Source organism: Manacus vitellinus, unplaced genomic scaffold (genome assembly GCF_001715985.3).
Source record: "Manacus vitellinus isolate BGI_N305 unplaced genomic scaffold, ASM171598v3 scaffold_27_pilon, whole genome shotgun sequence".
Lineage (NCBI taxonomy): Eukaryota > Metazoa > Chordata > Aves > Passeriformes > Pipridae > Manacus > Manacus vitellinus.
The window spans coordinates 4,701,705-4,720,647 of NW_021940039.1; the positions used below are offsets into that span (position 1 = coordinate 4,701,705).

The window sequence follows — 18,943 nt, forward strand, 5'->3', positions numbered from 1 at the left end:
AGCTGCTGGGGCAGAACGAGGTGGAGCAGCGGCAGCGGAAGGTGCTGATCCTGAGCCAGGACAGCTTCTACAAGGTGCTGACGGCCGAGCAGCAGGCCAAGGCGCTCAAGGGGCAGTACAACTTCGACCACCCGGGTGAGCCCCGCGCCGTTGACCCCGGAGCAGGGTGTGCTTGGAGCACGGCAAGGGCCTGTCGGAAATGGGAAGTGCTGGAGAGCAGAAATGCTCTCTCCCCCCCACCACCCACCAAAACATCCGTTCGTCCTTCCCTCGTGCCCGTTGTTACTGACGGCTGGCACTGCCCTCCTGCAGCCATGGAGAGCTGCGGAGCATCCCGGCCTGCTCCCGGCTCCGGAGAGGCTCTGTAATGCACCACATCATTCCCCAAATCCTTTCCTTATGCTTCTTGTCTGCACAAACAGCTGCTCCCCTGGCCCGGGGGAGGATTGCAGGCGGGACAGGGATCTGCCCTTGGCTGCAGTCTGGTGCTGCTGTGGGTGCACAGGGGCGGGTACTGGAAACCATTAAGAATGCCTGAGGTTTTCCAACTGGCTCTTGACTAACAGAGTTGCACGAAACTATACAATTACCGAGTGGTTTGGTGAAACCAACTTCACCTTTGGGATCTTAATTTTATTGTGTTGTAGTTGATTATAAACAGCAAATTGCCTCTTCCCTATCTTTATAACCAAGCACAGCAGTTGTCGCTCAGGCAGGGAATGTCGGCTGCTGGTAGGAAAGAATAAGCCATAAGTTCTTTTTTTCCTGGTGAAACACGGGGCAAAGAGATTTTCCTTTGGGTCTGGAAAAATCTGGGCAGAACATTTGATGCAGCAGCATCTGACACTCCTCCTCTTTGAATCTTCCTCTCACAGATGCTTTTGATAACGATTTGATGCATTCAACCCTGAAAAATATTGTTGAGGGCAAAACAGTTGAGGTACCAACGTACGACTTCGTGACACATTCTCGGTAGGTTCTGGTTTTGTGTCAAGCCTCAGGTGGTGTCTGTGGGTGTCCCAGCCTGGGGATGGGTCTCTCGGTGCTGATGTGACACCCATTTAACAGTGTGCTGTGGGTGTTTTCTCCTGGCAGGCTGGCAGAGACGACGGTGGTCTACCCTGCTGACGTCGTCCTCTTTGAGGGGATCCTGGTTTTCTACAATCAGGACATTCGGGACATGTTCCACCTCCGCCTCTTTGTGGACACGGACTCGGATGTGCGGCTGTCCCGCCGAGGTAACGGCTCCACCGGCACGGGCAGCGCCAGCTCGTGCTCCTTATCCACCCTCGGCCATGTGGCAACACTCAGGGGTTTTATCTCCCCATCCCAGTTCTGCGAGATATGAAACGTGGGAGGGACCTTGAGCAGATCCTCACCCAGTACACCACCTTTGTCAAGCCTGCCTTTGAGGAGTTCTGCTTACCGGTAGGGAATGTTTCAATAATTTGATTTATGGGGTTTTTTCTGGGGACTGGGGAGAGGAGCAGGGTCATCTGGGGATTAACTGCGCTGTAGACACAGCAGTGTGGACTCTTGGTATTTTGGTATTTGTATTTCACAAATCCCACGCTCTCCCCTCTGCCTCATGTCTTCAACCATTCCCAGCTGGTTGTTAAGGAACTGAAATGGTCCCTTCTGCTGGTGAAGCACCGTGGAAATGCCTCCAGCACATTTCCTCACTGCTGGCTGCTGGGGCTATTTTAGCATGGGCCCCTCTGACTAAAATACTCCCACTCTCCGTTTATTCTTAAGACTTGTAGGAAGAAAAAAGAGCTTGGTTTCCAGCAGCCTCTCTCCAAGGGAACACTGGGGAAAACCTGGGGCAGACCATTCTAGCACTGTTTGTTGTACTATATAGTGCAGGGACAATTTAGGTGCTCACATAACCAAATTAATTTGTAAAAAACCCTTCGAGAACAAAATCCTGTATGTGGATTAAATAAGCTGGAAAAGGCTAACTCAGGCTCCTCCTGCTCTAGATCAAAGGAATTCTGGGGCTGTAAAAGTACTCGTTAGAAATGCTGAATTTTGCCAGCTTTTTTCCAAGTAGTGGGGGAAGAAAAAGCAGGAGTGCTGTGGTGGTAAAGATCAATAAAATCTTATCAGAGGCAGACAGGAATTTCACATGCACATTGGGTACCTTGGCTCTCAGCAGAGATTTAGCAATGGCTTATGAAACACTGATTAGAACCAGCTCTTGGCAAACAGACCTTACCTGAAGTGGTCAATATTTGAAGGCAGCTCAGAAGTGTAAAAACAAGGGCTCTACACCTGACCTGCTGCTTCTACCTGGTGATTCTTTGCAAAGGGGCAGTAAGAACAATCCCTGGCCTTAAATCCAGTGCACGTTAGCCACAGTGATGTCCTAATTAATTTAGGTGTAATCATGACTGAGAGCTTTAACTTACAACCCTGGAAGAAACAGAAACCCTCCCTCTTTGCCCCAGTTTTCTGGCCTTTGGTCACTCCTTCCTAGAATGAAGCTGACTTTTCCATTAACAGCCTCCACCACTGTTCCTGTTTTTCAGACAAAGAAGTATGCAGATGTGATCATCCCCCGAGGAGTTGACAACATGGGTAAAAGGGAGTTGGGTTCTCTGATTTCCTTGGGGAGACACCCTTGGGGTTGGGAAGAGAATGAGTGGCACGTGCTTCTAAGGAAAGGTGTTTTGCTGGAGGGCTGGAGGGGAGGGAGCTGCTCAGCCTGTGGAGGTCTGACCTCGCTGCAGACAGCAGGCAGAGTTTCATTTAAGGGCTTGTTAAAACTTGAGCAGAGCAGGGCTGGATGCTCCACATTTTCTAGATAACTCAGCCAGGAAAGCCTTCACGTCCCACATTTCCCATTCCTCTCTGCAGTTGCTATAAACCTCATAGTTCAGCACATTCAAGACATCCTGAACGGAGACATCTGCAAGTGGCAGCGAGGGGCGATGAACGGGCACGGCCGGACCTACAAGCGCCCGTTCCCGGAGCCCACGGAGAGCAGCAGTGTCCTGGCGGCAGGAAAACGCTCCCACCTGGAGTCCAGCAGCCGTCCACACTAACCTGGGTTTGCCTCTGGTCCAGACCAACGCTGAAGACAACTTTGGGAAAGGACTTCGACAGAATGGTTGGTGAAGTGCCCTTTAAATCGTCCTGGCAGTGGAGGGGATCCTGATGTGAACCTTCTCACAGAGGGGAGAGGATGGAGTTGGCCATCAGCCCCTCTCCCCTCCAAACCCCTCCCTTTTCTCCCTAAGATGTCTGGAATTATGTTACTTGATGAACTGGTTAAAGGCAGTGCTACTTGCCTTTTTTTAATTTTCAAAATGAGATCTACTGCTGAAGACTTCCCTGAAAATTAAGCACTATCAGGTGATTAGTAAGATACCCCATTTCCCTGATGATGGGCTTCCTTAGCAGGAAAATTATCTGCCTCTTGGGGTTTTTTTTCCTCTATCCCTGTTAATTTTAAGAAGCAGATGCAGCCCTTACTCTTCTCCACCTCGTTGGCACCTTAAGTTCTGGCCTTGCTGTGCTGCTGGCCAGCCTGTGGGGGCAGGGGGTTTGACTTGTAGGGGCATCTCTGCCCTGAGATAAGGGTGAGACAGAGGCTGTCTGGGAGAAATGGGAACTTGCAGTTCACCAGGGACAGGCCCAAGAAGTTTATTGTCTCTTGATTCCTAATTTATTCCTTTCTAAGCTCCCAAGTCTAGCTACACTGTATGATTATTTTTTTGTACCCAAACAGTCGCCTTTACCACACTTACTGAATGTGTGAGCTCCAGCTGGATTGAGTTGCTCATGGAAACAGAAACCTGACCTTGTCAGTATTAGTGTCTTTTAGTGCATTTCTGTACTGCTGGTTGCAAATTCTGCTGGGCAGAATCCGTCCACGTCCAGAGATGGCTGGTGAGACCAGCAAGGGGGGAAGCTGGGAATGGCAGGACCCTCCTCCTGCTGGCACAGGCAGCTGCCTGGACATGTTGTGCCCTCAGACAGGATCAGAGAGCTTGCCTTGCACTCCAGCAGCTTAAACTCAAGAATGTCTGGTTTTCTAAAACAAGCAGACAAGAAGTATAAACAGTGACATCCCAGTTTCTGTAGTTTACCCCAGATAAGTGATTACAGTAAAGTGTCTGGAAAAAGAAAAAAATCTGAAATGAAGTGCTGGTTGGACCTTTGAAATTGTCCTTGTGATACCATTCTTGAGTCTGGACTTATGGTGTAATTTTAAGAATAAGGGTGGGAGGGAAATGTTATTAAGAGGAACTTTTTCATACTTGCTAGTTTTCTAAAAGCAGCATCTGGCTGTGTTGGTTGTGGGTGTCTTACTTTGGCTAATAAACAAATGAACGAACAGTGATCAAAAATGACCATTTTATATAAAAGGTAATTGTGCTACTTGGACTACATCAGCAAAAAGGTACAGAAAGGACACTGCTGGAGGAGCTCTTGCACTCAACAGAATTGTTACCTTTAGTTCTGTCATGGCTGAAGATTTAGAAAAAAAAAAAGAAGAAACTTAAGAACTGCAGTCTGCACTTTCATCGCTGTAGTCTTTTCAACACTGGAAATGGGTGAAGGTTTGGTATCTCAGTGATCTCCTCAGCTGAGTGGTACTTCTGCAGTGCCCAGGAGAAGGCAGGTCATTTCCTGACTGCTGCTGGGTGCTGTTTAGCTCAGGGTGACAGACTTAGACTATGAGCTACTGCACTGAAGCATTAGCTCTCAGGGCTGATTACAGTAGGAGCAAAATAGTCACTAAACCCTACTTTGAATGACTGTGGTGTTGGATCATACCTTCCTCTGGAGGCCAGGGGGGAGCTCAAAGCATTTGTTAGAGCCTTGAATAGCGTTTGTTAGAGCTGTGAGGAACTCCACAAAGAGCCCCTGCTCTGTGGGGCTGCTGTTCTGGGCAGCTTTGTGCTGTATTAAAGGACCTGCTGCTGCAGCCCCATGGAGATAAGAAATGGGATGTGGCCAAGGTACTGTAACCCTGGTTAAATAACTAGAGCCATTACAAATTCCCCACTGGGCAATCCTAGTCCTTCACCTCTGCCTTCCCCCTTCTCTGTGAATTCCTCTGCTAGAACAGGCCAGGCCATGGTTTGGGTTGCAGTGTTTTTACCCTGAACCCACGTGCACAAGTTAGAGCAGGTTTCCTTCTCAGCAGGATTAGTCCTACCTTGCCCAGAGTTCCTCTTCCCGTGGGATTTGAGGTGTAACCCTGCAGCCCAGTAAATACAATACAGCCATGGCTGGTAACAGGCCTCAGGCTTCACATCAATGCCACAAGGCCAGAGGATTCTTCTGGCTCTGGCTGACTTCCTGGCTTGCCCAAAGCCTTGTTTTAGCTTGTTTAGCTGTAACAGTAATTTTCTAATGTCTTTTTATTTTTGCTTCTTAAAAATGATGGTTATGCCAAATGATTACACATAGATAATAGTAACAAGTCATTATTCTATGCAGAATGAACTATTTATAAATGTGGCTTAATGCTGTATTTACATAAATAGGGATGATAGCAGAGCAGTGAAAGTGGGGGCAAATAATGCATTGTTGAGGAATAGAGTCATGGGATGGTGCTGAAGGCTGCAGGGCCAGTTACTGATTGTTAAAGAATGGATAAGCTTCAGAGCGTGGAAAACCTTTTTTTTTTTAGGAGTATCAAGAGAAAAATATCTGATGTATTGGAGAGTGCCCATTTTTTGTAACTCTTATCATGGAATTGTAGACCAAGGTGCTGGGAAACACATGAAATAGCCCTCAGTGAAATGCAGTGCAAGAAGGAAGAAACCACCACTGTCAGAAAGAGGAAGAAGAAATTGTTGCAGCATGTTCTTCCCAGCAAAGGAGCCTGGGATGCTGTTGCCTGAAGTCAGCAACCTTCAGGCCCCGAGGGGCAGTGGAAGGGTGAATGTAACAGGGGCAGAAACTGGGAACTGTGCTCATAAATGTATTCCTGTTGAGAGCTTTTCTGTAACAGTGCTCTTTTCCTGTAATCGTTAGATCTGGACTACTGTCAATTACTTGATCGGACTGTTAAGATTTCAGTTATACTAACAATAAATCCTTGGCTTTGCACAAAAGGTGTTTCCTTTTGGCTGTAACACGATTGTAGCAGTCACTGTTTCCGGATGAGGATGTTCCAGCTGTCCTTCCAGCGCAAGTCCTTGAGTTCCGTCACGGACAGCGCGGGCTGCCCGTAGGTCACGGGGCTGAAGGTGCAGTAGACAAAGTACACTGAGGAGAACCAGGCTACAATCAGTGCACTGAACATGCTCTTGAGCAGCACAGACCTGGGATGAGAGCGGGAAAGAGCAGTCAAGTTACATCAAAGCTGGATGAACACTTCATCCAAAAGGAAGACCTACACCTGGCCTGTTTCTCTAAAGACAAATGACAGAGCATGGCCTCTGCTGGAAAAACCACTGCTCTCCCTGCAGCAGCTTGTCCAGGTGACAGCCCTGGAGAAAAGAACTGTGTCACTTCCCTTGTTAAAGAGAACTGTCTCTGTTAAAGCAAATACCTGCAGAGATGATCGCCGAGGTGCTGCAACACGACGGGAATCAGGAGAATCTGGAATGTGAGGGCAGGCAGGTAGTGGTACAGGAAAAGCGTTTTTTCCATCAGGAAGAAGGGCAGGTAGTTCACAACCCAGCCTCCACCACAGACACCCCCAGCTGACACCCAGAGCTGCCAGGAATCTGCAGGAGATGGGAGATGGCATCTCAGAGCAGAGCAAGCCACAACCCTCCACCTGGACACACACACACAGTGGAATCAGACCTTCAGGGATGTCATAAATCCTCCTCCTCCGTCGTATCAAGTACCACAGGGACAGACACGTGTAGACCAGAGCAGCAGCATTAGCTGAAGCCCAGGTGACAACATTCCCAAGGAGGTGGATCTGGGCCTGCAGGATAGTTGATGGTCAGCCAGAAGCAGTGGTTCTTTTAAGTAAGTTTAAATATTATGTACACATACCTGCTAAATTAAACCTCAGAATGTGCCTGGCTAGTAACCTGGAACAAAGCTGGCTGATAAACTTTGCTGCTTTAAGACTCTTTTGTAATGGAAGGCATTTGAAAAATGCTATTGGAGATGAACTCATCTTCTAAATAGAATCAATAATGGAAACTATTAAACTGCAGTTTACCTTTAAAAAAAAAGTTCAAGAAGACATGATTTAATTAAAAGTCACTACTGTCAAAGCTGTATCTCATGCTAAAATAAAAACCTCAACCCTCAGGGAAAATACATTAGCAGAGGAAGAGTCCTTGGCTGGAACTGCAGCCCTGCTCGGACTCCCACTCCTGGAGCTCACATGTGAACTGAAGTCTCCTTTCTCACCCCATTCACAGTTACTTCTGCCTCTTGTACTTACCCCAGAGGTGGGGTGGAACCAGTAGGCAATATTTGTGTCCATTGTGATCCAGTCCAGAGCAGAGGAGCTGTACTTATGTTCTGTGTCTTCATTTTTTAATGTGAGTATTTTCCACTAGAAAAAAAAAGGAAACAAAGCTTTCAGAATGGGAGCAACAGGTGGTTGAACAGTTCCAGATATAAGTTCCTAAGTTCCTAACCTGGGAGTGGAGAAAGATTTTGCCTATCTCACATGGATACTAATCAATACAAAGGCTTTATTTTGTTCTTATATAATGCACTTTCCATGTAACACACATTACAGTTCAGTTTCATGCAGCTTCTGAGGGCACAACAGATTTTCCTCCCCCTTTTTTGTTACACAATCACTTGGGTATTCATTGCTGAACAGCACAGGTCTCTAATGCCCTTATAAGTGCATTCTGAAATATTTTTTTTTCAGTGAGGAAGCCAGATTATCAGCAAGGAATAAACAATGGCTCCTTAGGCTCAGAGTCTGCAGATATGCTCAGGTTTCTGCTCTGCACCAGGAGGAAAGAAGACACTCACCTGCAATTCTGTGAACTTTGCCATGAAGCTGAGGTTTTTACTGATGTCCATCTGTGTGGGAGAGTGGAGTTCCACTTCCCTCTCTTTTTGCTCTTGGCCTGGAAGAAAACAGCACAGCTCAGAAATAACGACATAACGGGCAGAAAGCTAGAGAGGGAAGCACACAGGATATACTCCTGGCTCCTCACTCCCCCAGGAGCCCTTCTCCAATACATCATCCAACTGCAACAGTGCTCTAAGGGAATTTTTAAGGATTCTGACATCATGACAGGGCCAACTGAACACACATACACACAGAACCACCTTCCCATCAACATGAAGTGTTCCCCAGTCACAGAAATCTGCTGAGAACGTACTTTTCCCGTATCTGTGCTCTTCCACATTCCACAGCATGCTCTGGTGGTAGCCTTTGGACAGCTTCTCTCCAACCACCTCCAGCTGCCGGTACCCCCACTCGGGCAGAGATGCTCCACTGAGCTGTAAGTGAAAGATGGCTGTGAACTTACAGTGCTGCCAACCTGAACTTCAGGATGGAAGTTCCCAGGCCCTGCCTGGGAGGCCAGCAAGGGATTGCTAGAAAGTGTATGTGAAGAGTCACCATGCAGTGCTCTCTCAACAAATGCTACAGCCATAAAGTCAGTGATTCTGGCAAACTCTGAAGAAAAAGATCCTTAACTACTCCAGCTGCTGTCACGTGCTACTCACAGACTCAGCATCAAATTCTAAGCCTCAGCAGTGTACAGTGGTCAACCTCCTGAGAAGCAGGACAGCTCTGATGCTGAAAAGGGATGAAAACACATGCTGGTTTTTTGTCACCCTGAGCAAGTTTATTGTTTCCTTTTATTTACTTATTTGGTTATTTTTGTAGTTGTTTATTTATTTGGGAGCAGAGAGAGGAGTAGTTTGTGAGAATACAAGCACTGCATGAAACAAAAGGTGTAGCACATAAACATAAGCCCACTTACCTTTAGCACTGCAGAGGTGTTGACATGAACAAACCTCACTTCTGACAGAATTGTCTTCCACACATCTGTGTCAGACTCCCGATTTACAATCTCCTACAACAGAAAGATGGCTTTGGATTGTCATGTTGTCCCAGCTGTTTCTGCTGGAACATGATCAGCTCCTCCCCTCCCTTTGACCACTCACCACTCTCCAGAGGTTCTGTGCTGGCATGGAGATGTTATAATCAATATAGCAGGAAACTTCCTGGGAGTGGGGGCTCAGAGGGGCAGCAACATCATGCCTAGAAGACAAATTAAATAAGATACTCCACCACCATTTCCCAAATTCATATAAAAAGCAAAACCATATGGGATTGGTTTAGACTGGATTCAGTAATAAAGTGAAAATAACTCTCTTATACAGATTGCACTGTTTACTGTGAGAGAGAGCACTCCCCAAAAGCCAGAGCTGCCAGGAACAGGCTCAGAGGAAGCCAGTGCAGATGCCTGTGATGCCAGGCTGAAGAACAAGCACTGATTGTGACAAACAGAGACGCTGTTCACTGGGCTTTCCAATAATGAACAAATTAGGTTTGGAAGGGACATGGCAAAACCCAAGTTCAGAGCAGCCCCCTTCCTAATCTGAGTGATATCCAAGCAGATGCCCTTTGGGAAGCAGTCAGGAGGCAATTTCATACTGCAGGCTTTCAACACAGGCAAGAATCTGTGGCAATGAGCCACAGCACACTGGATTCTCCAACACATCCTCCTAACTTCCAGAGCACATCCTTCATGCAGGAGTATGCCAACAAAATCAATTGAGTTGTCTCTGGGTTAAGTTACACAAAATATTAAATCCCTGCACCTGCCTGGAGGGGGGGCAGTGAAGGATGAAGGCTCACGGAGGGGACTCTGTTTAGGAATCTGCAGAACTACCATGAAATGGGAACACGGGAAAAACCATCACCGGTCCCTCGTAGAGAGGACCAGAAACAGTGACAGCCACTGAGCAATCTGTGATTAAGATCAAATCCCACTGCCAAGTCAGCTGCAAAAAATAAATAAGCACAGAGCATCCTCCCTCTGGGCCACAGGGATGGCTTATGGAAGAACTAACCACACGAGGTCCCTCCTTGCCCCACTTCAATCAGTGAGTAACAGGCAGTTTATGGCACATCTGAATGCAAGGTCACTGTGCTTCACCCCCTGAAGGGTTACTCTGAGACACAACACAGCAGAGTGAGGCAGGACTGGCAGAGCAGAGGAAGAGGAAGGGACTTACGTGTTGAGGTAGCGGGTTGTGATGCCGTGGACCAGCTGCACAATGTGTCCGTGCCTGACGGGCCGGGGGGGGTTACTCACCACCAGCTGCTGCCTGGTGAAGTGATACCCAAGAGGAAATGGTTAAATTTGACATATATCTTTTTATATAACACAACCTTGTTGTGACCAAACTGTCAGGTCAAGAAGCTGCAGGCAGGGACAGATATTTAAGCAGGAAGATGAGAAATTAAAGCAATATATAGATTGTACCAGAATGGAAACAAAGCTCATCAAGGGAAAGGTGAGCTAAGGGCACAGTGAGTCAGAGGATCAGTAATGGGATACTGACACCGCAGGCATTAGGTCAGTGGTCTGAATCCAGGTCAGTCAGGAGTGAATTAAGGTTATTCCCATCCCACAGCTGTTTGGTGGCTTCTGTGGAACAAGTGAGTGCTTCAGTGAGTTTCACAAGTGCTGTACTACAGCTGCTGTCACTTTGGCAGAATTATAAGAGAGATCAATGGCTTTCTCCACCATGCAGGCCAAACTCTCATCTTCCTTCTGGACTTCTGGCAAGGGGGAACACTGCAGTTCATCAAACTGCTGCCTGTATTTTGCTGTTCTATAGAAGGACTTTGCACCTGTTTGTAGGAGTCTTGAGTTTGAAGAATTTTAAGAATATATTAGGTTTCTGTACTTCTGGTAGAGTCCCTACTTGAAAGGTTTGCACCATGGACAAACTTTCCCAACATAGATATGATTTATAATGACACACAGCCCTTCTAGGAGGACTCTTTATACAGTTCCCAGAGCAACATAAGAAACCTAGAAAAGCAACTTTTTGATCAATATGAAATTATATCACTCAAGGGCTTTTACTGGCAAAACAAGAACAAAGAGTCCTGCTCTGCACTGACAGTGACAATGGCAAAACACTTCAGCACAAATCAGGTCTCTCAGGTACAGGCACCACTTGGAATCCCTCCCCACGTAGCAGATTCTAAGCTCATCCAACACTTTTAATACAAAGAACTACTCATTTTGCAAAAGTGATTTCTACTTTCTTCTGAGACTCATCCAAGTTTGATAAAACTCACCAAGACACTCTAATGCCATGGCTCACACACTTCAAAAAGCAGAACTCCCCTTTCATGCAAAGCACCTGAAGAATTTACACTAGTCCTGTGAGTCTTTCAAGTTTCCCTTGTGCACAGCACAGCCCACGTTCTGGCAGGAGCAGTTCAGACAGGATTTCAGAGTCCTCAATGGTTTTACCACATTGAGGAGGATCCTGCAAGGAGCTGCCTTCACCAACTCTGCAGCTGCAATCACTTACTCAGATCACACATGGCCTCTGCACCCATAAGCAGAGAAGACTTATGTTCAAGCCAAGCTATGCCTTGGTTCTGGAAGCATGTAGCTTGCATTGAAATCTCTTACATACTCACGTTCCAGGATCTTTGACAATCCACCAGTTGTTCACATCCTTGAAGGGATAGCAGGTCACCTGCTGTTGATGGGAACTCCCTCGGCCATTCTCATACCTGCACAGAGAGTTAAAAACCCCACAGAAGTGTAAGGGTACATTTCTGTGCTCACCAGCAACACAAACCAGCACCAGATCACTGGCTCCTTCCTACAGAGCACAGGGAATCTAAAGCATTAATGAAGACATTGCCAGGACACAAACCACGATACTTGGACTGGCAGGTGAAGCACCAGAGCATCCTTTCACCCAGATTCCTCACCTGATGGGGTAAGTGTTCGTGTGAGAGTGGAGCCAACACTGCATGGGCTTGCCCAGCACGTTCCGCAGGGTGATCTGAGAGCCATAGGCCACCTCTAAGGGCTGGCCCTGAGTGATCCGAGCCAGCCCACCCTGAGAAGGGCAAGGACAGGATAAGTAGAAAGAAGAAGAAACAACTCAGAGGCTATTTAAATTCTGTTATGAGTCACCTGTCACTTTAACACAGCAGACCTTAGCACAGTGCCTTCTCATTTGGTTTCATCTACAAAAATCAAGTCTTGCAACACCGTACTCAGAAGACAGTAAATACACCAATGCCTAAAAGACTGCAGGGTCTCAGGGAATATCCCTAAAGCCATGCTGTTCTAAAGGACAGACTATGCACTCTTCTACAGAAAATCATACTGTTATCCTGTAGTGTACCATGTCATCACTCAAGAGTTCAGTACTGTATCGACTTCTGTGGAGTTTCCTGTAAGAAGGGACAAATCTTCTGCAGAAGAGTGAAAATATTGTTCTTGGTTCATTGGGAAAGCAGCTTTTCATCTGTTATTAGGATTTCAGTCATTATTGCTTCATCTTAAAGCAGTACTACAGCAGCAAAGTGGTTAAATGACATAAAAGGAACAAATATGCAAGATCAAGGGAACAGGATTGCACACCTTTCTTCTAATAGTGAACATAAGACAGCTTTCCCTTTTTCTCCCTAATAAATCAGTTCCATGGCCACATTTCCTTTACCTCTAAGCTGGCTTGGAAAGCACTTGTCATGATCTGGTCGTGAGGCCCAGAGCGATACAGCAGAGCCAAGTGGACATAGAAGAAGGACAGGTACATCACCACTGGGATGAGGAGGAGGGCCAGTCCCCGGGCTAGGAAATGGCACAGCAAGGAAACCTGGGGGAACAGGGAAAACTCACTGGTTTCATCCTCCAGATACGAAAAATATTAAAAATAACAGTGCACTTGGCTCGTTTTGTTTGTCTTTTCTAGGTTTCCCCCACCCCCCTCATTCAGCTGTAACTTTGTGGACAACTGGATAACTTCCACTGAGGATGTGAACTGCAGCTAGCAAAAGGTATGTGAGACAGTGTAGGTTTTGAGTCACAAATCACCAAGACGTGGAAGAGAGCAGAAAAGCCAGTCACACACACGTGTTTTTCTTAAAACTTAACTCCATCTTCCCCAGCAAAAAAGCTGGGAACTGTTCTTTGAAAGGAGGGTTTCCCTACAAGGAATTTTAGCAGAAAACCCAGCTACAGTCAGCATTGTTATCTGTGGGCCCCTGGCTGGTTCCTGCACTGAAATGTTACACAGCATATTCTGCGTGTTGTAGTACCTACATTTGACAAGGTCTGGTCTCCTATCATGTGCCAGAAGTGCAGCCCTGCAATGGCCAAGAGCAGCATATAGGTAAACAGGCCCATGTATTTCACTCTGAGAAGAAAGTGCATAAAAAATGAACAAGGTTAAAAACTACACAACTACCTAATATAAGCTATAAATATTCAAACTTTCCCTTGAACAGGAGGCAATAAAGTCCAAGTAAGACACCATCTCTTACCCAACTGCACATGAACAGGCTACTCCAGTCAGCATGAGCCAAAACCACCATCTTCCAGAGAAGGATCTTAAAGATAAATGTATTAAATCACTTGCTGAGTTTGCTTTAAAGATAATTTTACTACACTAAATATTACTTTATCCTCTGCAAGGATCAGAGAACAAAAAAGACGAGTATCTCTAAATTCAATGCATGTAAACAGTAATAAAGGAGCATTAAGTGACCTGTTATCTTTAGTGTTTATGTGCACAGAAGGAAACCTTCCAATAAAAAATGTGGGTGGGCAAAGAAGTGCTCCCAAGGGATTTTACTTCTATTGTAAAATAAAAAAAAAAGACAACCTTGCTAAGAGTTAAAACAGTCTTTAATGCTGCTGAGAAAACTTCTGGAGCAGCAAAGCATTGGGTTTTACAGACAGATTAAGTCAACTACACAATGGTGAAATGATTTATAGAAAAAGCCACACAGTTTGTGACCAAAAAAGTCACCACGAGAATATCCAAAAGGATGGGAGACAATCCAGCTTTACCTGTGCCTCTGCAAATTGTAGAACTTCAGGTAGGACAAAACTGCAAGTAGGATAAAAAAAATCAATATTGATTCCAGGAGCATGAACCTTGACTGAGTGATCAGAGAGTTCTCTGTGGGAAAAGAGAGATAGACACAAAATTAGAGAAATTTATCTACAGGCAACTGCTACCTCAGACAATTGCACTGTTATCCAACAGAAGGACCCGCCCTTTAGGGACAGCCAATTCCTACTGGCTGTAGTGGGGAGGTGCTGGGTTTATAAGGGACTAAAACCTTCCAGCAGGAGCAAAGCACAAGGCCATAACTGTCTCCAAGACAAAGAGGTGAGCAAGCAGTAAACTCTGGCAGGAGGTAGATAAAGCTGCTGTGCTTCCTACAAAGGCAAAGAAAACCAATGCTGGTAAATCCAGAGAGGTGCTTCTCCAGGCAGTCAGGGCAGTGAGCCCAGCAGGCAATGAGCACAACAACAAATCTGCAAGACAAGGAGCTGCAAGGAGCCAGAATCAGAGCAGTTGGTAGCTAGGAGAGGCTTCTCTTATCAGGCTGCTAAAGTGCTGCTGAGGGGCTCTTGCCCTTTCAGGCAGCTGCCAGCAGCCCCTCAGAGAAACAAAATGAACTGAGCTGAACACACCAGAACAGAGTCAAACCACAGTGCTAAGGACACAGGCTGGTTTGCTGCAGTTTGCAGATGAAGAAATCAGATGAGCTCTGACTGAGAGCAGGGTTGTCCTGCTGTTAAAAACCAATATGTTGCAACTCATCCTGTAAACCTCTGAGGGAGGGAGTTTTCTGTGAGGCTGTTAAGGCTGCTCACTTTGCTTAGTACTGAAGTGAACTTGTATAAAGCCCAGAAGGGCAGTCTGCTGCAGAGCTGTGAGGATAGAGAGGGCCAGGGAGCTCAGCACAGACTGACACAGGCCAGGCATGAATGTGGGCTCCAATATGTTGTCAGTGTTCTGTGGAGAGATACAACTCCAACCTTCTATGCACCCTAAAAATCCCTGAGGGGAAAAGGGACTCATCGCCATGTATGAAGAATGGGTCTCAGTGGAATAATCTTACCTAAGAGGATCAGAAGAGCAGCTCCAAGTGCAGCACAGTGGGAGAAGTGCAGTTCCACCAGGATCTGGTAGGCTAAAGGCACACAGAGAGCACCAGCCAGGGCTGGCAGGAGCCGCAGGGACCACACAGGAACGTTCATGGTGTATTCTGGAACAGGAGACAACAGTGATGCACCAACTGGAAACTTAATTGCAGAGAGCACAGACCACTACAGAACTCCTTAGTTGTTGAATCTAACGCTGACTTGTGTTAATTTATTGTCCATCTTGTACTGCTTAAGCTGTTTTAGCTGAATTTAAAAAATCTGGAATCACAGCGCCTTGTATTTCTGTTTGAGACCTGCAGAAGACTTATTGAAAAGGAGAAGGGAAGGTGTCAGGTAAAGTGTTATTTTCACTAGTCAGGCAAAAGGAATCTGTCAGCCCCTGAAATTCTCCTTTTCTCAAAAGAATGAGTCAGTTAAAAACAGCTCTTACCAGCTCCAATCCTGTTCCATAAGAAGTTTCCATCAAATCCTCCTAAGTAACCTACAACATAAGCAACAATTCAGAACTTCCAGTCTCAAAACAAGTACAAAAACTGCTGCTAAATTGGGAACCATTTCCCAAACACACAGCTTTTCCAGGCATGAGGGCCCCCTTTCCCAGAAGGGTCCTCTTTGATAGTGATCTGCCTGCAGCAGTGCTTGAGAATGTGCAGAGGCACAAAGAATATAAATTGGGAACGACAGATTCTCAGTGACAAAGTCAGATGTATATTTAATCTCCCTGTCCCATACAGACACTTTCATGTTGTGCATATCTCAGCTACAGAAAGGAACTCAGGCCTGAGAGTGTTTGTTGTCTATGTCTTGTCTCCAGCAGTTCTCATCTCACCCTTCTCTTTATCCAAAGGATTGGATAACAGTGAGGTAACGGATACATGGATCCATCACCTCCGCTCTACTCGTACAACAGCCTCCTAACAATACAAAATAAAAGAAAACCCACTTCTCTCTACATCAAAATCTCTCATCTGCCTTGTGCTTTTCCCCAGTAACTGGATCTGACAACTCATTTTTAACCAGCACTTCTGTCTCCCACAGCAACAGGCAACAGGCACTTCCCAGTTCCAGGAGACCCTACCTCCCAAGGCCAGCAGCATGTGGCCAAAAGGTGGGCCACTGTCATCCACAAAGAAGATCCTCTTCATGTAGAGCGACACGAACTGGCCATAATAAACTTCATCAAAACTGAAACACAAAAGGCAGAAATATGCCAAATCTAACTGGAATTATCCTGCAGGGACACTGGGAAAGCAAATACTGACTTGTTGGCAGAAAGTTAACGAAGAACTGAGGTTTTGCACCTTTACCTTCCCCTCGGGAAGTTGGATTAGGGAAATACTATCACTGTATTGGGATTGTTCATCCTGGAAAAGAGAAGGGACAGGGGTGACCTAATTGTGGCCTCCCAGTACCTGAAGGGAGCCTACAGGAAAGATGGAGAGAGACTACAAGGGCCTAGAGTGACAGGACAAGGGGAATGGCTTCACACTGACAGGGAGTAGCTTTAGATTAGATATTAGGAAGAAATTGTTCCCTGTGAGGGTGGGGAGGCCCTGGCACAGGTTGCCCAGAGAAGCTGTGGCTGCCCCATCCCTGGAAGTGTCCAAGGTCAGGTTGGACAGAGCTTGGAGCAACCTGGAATAGTGGAAGGTGTCCCTGCCCGTGACAGGGGGTTGGAATGAAATGAGCTTTAAAGTCCCTTCCAACCCAAACCATTCTGTGATTCTGTGATTTACAGAGGCTGACATCAGTCAAGCTCTGCCCTTCTGCTCCTGCATTCTTACTCATAAAGGTTTAAAAAACAAGCCTGTGTCATTCAAGCAGAAAATAAACTCTTCTACTCACACCACAGCCCGTGGATAACAGAGCCCCCAAAGGCGAGTTATTAATGCCATCACAGTCAGGGCCACGAGGTTCACGTTGATCTCTGCAGTGACCACAACAGGTTCCTTCAGAAACCCCAACATCCTGTCAAAGGTGTGTCCAAACCTCGGGAGCAGAAGAGAAGAGCAGCATCACCCTTTGGCTCACAGTGAGCTGAACATCACTTAACAGAAAGCATCACTCCAACCTCTGCTACAAGTAGCTCATGCTAACTCATTTCCCAAAGTTCTCTTGCTCTCCAAATTTGTGTGTTTCTGTTGGATCTGCAGGAGTAACTGCAAAAATCAAATTACTAAACTGACACATTTTTCATCTCCCCTGTTTCTGCCTGCAGTCCTAAGCTGGAAACCTTGCTTATTCTTCCACTGGTTCTGCAGGAACACAACAGCTTAATTCCAGCCTATATTCTGCTTTGTACAAAACAAAGCTCCCAGCCCAAATTCTGATGTTAGTGATGGACAAACCAGGTGCTCAGGTACCAGGTGAGCACAGTACCTGAGCTTTTTAGAGCTCAGGTAGCTTTAAAAAAATAGTTATTTCCTTGCAAACAGAGGTATTTCTTTGCAGGTGGGGAAGGGGACAGGCAGAACCCACGAACACCCTCTGCTTTAAAAAGCTGCTTACTGGAGTACAGATGTAGGTGCTGTAGGAAGCAGAACTGCTGAAAGCTAGGTCAGAAAATAGCAGGGAATCAGTGCTATGTCTCCTCACTCACCTCAACACAACGGAAAGTTACCAGAACAAATCCATCTGCGTGGCTTTGATCAGGGCAGAACAAAGCGAGATGTGAGCACATCACCACCCTCCAGAGCGGTGCCACTGGCCTGGTTTCTCTCTGCCTATCAAACACAGAGAACGCACTTTTTCAGGGGCCCCTGGCAGAGTTTTGCTCCCACCCGCTCTCTGTCACCGCCTCACAGATTCCCTGAGAGCACACGATGGCCAGGACTGTGCTGATCCCTGCGGCACAGGCTGGCCCTGGCCCCGGGGCAGGTGTGCAGCACCACCTCGCGCTCCTCCTCAGGGCACCACCAGCCCCTCTACCAGGCTCTGCACCCCCTTCTGAGGGGGGAGCAGCACCACTGACCCCCAGCCCAGCCTTGGCCCCCCTCGGGAGCTCCCCGGGGGGCAGCAGGACTGACCCCACACCTCACGCTTAGAGGGTCATCAGGACCCACCACCCAGGCTGTGCCCAGCCCTGGACCCCTCCTGGAGCGTTTTTGGGGGCACAGGACCCGCCACCAGGCCTCCCACCCTGCGGGGGCATCACCCACCCCCCGTTCCGAGCCGGGGGGGGCAGAGGAGGCACGAACCCCCCTCCCAGGCCCTGACGTGAGGGGGCTGCGGGACCAGCGGCACCGCAGTGCCGGGAGAGGGATCGGGATCACCATCCAGGATCAGGACCGGGATCGGGATCGCGATCAGGCCAGGGACCAGGATCAGGAGTGAGACCAGGACCAGGATAAGGACCAGGACTGGGACTAGGACCAAGATCGGGACCTGGACCAGGACCAGGACCAGGATGGGGATGAGAACCAGGACCAGGATCGGGACGAGAACCAGGACCAGGATCGGGACGAGAACGTGGACCTGGACCAAGACCAGGACCGGGAAGACGACAGGGACCGGGGTTAGGACTGGGATCGGGACCGGGATCAGGACCAGGACGGGACGATCCCCCCACCCCTCGGGGCCCCTCGCCCGGGGGCGTGGCCACTCTGCCGCGTTGCGCTCCATCCGCCCCCTACCTGGCGGCGCCGGACGTTATCGTCAGACCAGCGTGCAGCCCGCGGTGGCGGGGGCCGGGCCAAGGGAAGACCCGGATGGGTTGCCATGGCAACACCCCGTGTGTGGCGGCCCGGCCCAGGGCCCGCCCTGACGGGGTCCCAAGAGCCGTTACCCCCCCGTCCCTGCACTGGGACACCAGTGCTGTGGCCACCTCCATTCATTCAAGCTAAAAACCCCCAAGTATCTAACAGAAT

General features: G+C 47.6%; 2 protein-coding genes across 4 annotated transcripts; one reads left to right on the plus strand and one right to left on the minus strand.

Annotated features, from left to right (window-relative positions):
- The first annotated feature begins 304 nt into the window (after nt 1–304).
- Nucleotides 305–4,499, plus strand: UCK1 (uridine-cytidine kinase 1). The gene is made up of 6 exons (XM_018074232.1): nt 305–364; nt 876–972; nt 1,096–1,238; nt 1,334–1,428; nt 2,532–2,580; nt 2,860–4,499. The coding sequence occupies exons 2-6, from the start codon at nt 896–898 to the stop codon at nt 3,045–3,047; spliced, it is 552 nt and encodes a 183-aa protein (XP_017929721.1). The 5' UTR covers nt 305–364; nt 876–895; the 3' UTR covers nt 3,048–4,499.
- Nucleotides 4,346–18,737, minus strand: POMT1 (protein O-mannosyltransferase 1). 3 transcript variants are annotated; one of them, XM_018074228.3, is made up of 21 exons: nt 18,710–18,737; nt 17,677–17,800; nt 16,923–17,066; nt 16,156–16,262; nt 15,508–15,558; nt 15,032–15,178; nt 13,968–14,079; nt 13,439–13,504; nt 13,218–13,311; nt 12,616–12,771; nt 11,876–12,006; nt 11,576–11,671; nt 10,147–10,239; nt 9,070–9,166; nt 8,886–8,978; nt 8,277–8,397; nt 7,921–8,018; nt 7,373–7,486; nt 6,775–6,901; nt 6,515–6,692; nt 4,346–6,284 (listed from the first exon to the last, which is right to left on the minus strand). In XM_018074228.3, the coding sequence occupies exons 3-21, from the start codon at nt 17,042–17,044 to the stop codon at nt 6,110–6,112; spliced, it is 2,178 nt and encodes a 725-aa protein (XP_017929717.1). In that variant the 5' UTR covers nt 17,045–17,066; nt 17,677–17,800; nt 18,710–18,737; the 3' UTR covers nt 4,346–6,109. The 3 variants fall into 3 exon arrangements, with proteins under 3 accessions (XP_017929717.1, XP_017929718.1, XP_008917630.1); XM_018074229.3 differs by lacking the exon at nt 18,710–18,737 and adding an exon at nt 18,474–18,652; XM_008919382.3 differs by lacking the exon at nt 18,710–18,737 and having other exon boundaries at nt 17,677–18,411.
- Between the last annotated feature and the right edge of the window lie 206 nt (nt 18,738–18,943).

Coding starts and splice junctions, on each gene's coding strand:
- POMT1 (XM_018074228.3), bottom strand. CDS start 17,044: ATGTTGGGGTTTCTGAAGGAACCTGTTGTGGTCACTGCAGAGATCAAC. Junction 15,179..15,507: donor ATGGAACAGGATTGGAGCTG/GTAAGAGCTGTT, acceptor CTCCTGTTCCAG/AATACACCATGAACGTTCCT. Junction 13,505..13,967: donor TACAATTTGCAGAGGCACAG/GTAAAGCTGGAT, acceptor TTTATCTTTAAG/ATCCTTCTCTGGAAGATGGT.
- UCK1 (XM_018074232.1), top strand. CDS start 896: ATGCATTCAACCCTGAAAAATATTGTTGAGGGCAAAACAGTTGAGGTA. Junction 973..1,095: donor GACTTCGTGACACATTCTCG/GTAGGTTCTGGT, acceptor TTCTCCTGGCAG/GCTGGCAGAGACGACGGTGG. Junction 2,581..2,859: donor CCGAGGAGTTGACAACATGG/GTAAAAGGGAGT, acceptor TCCTCTCTGCAG/TTGCTATAAACCTCATAGTT.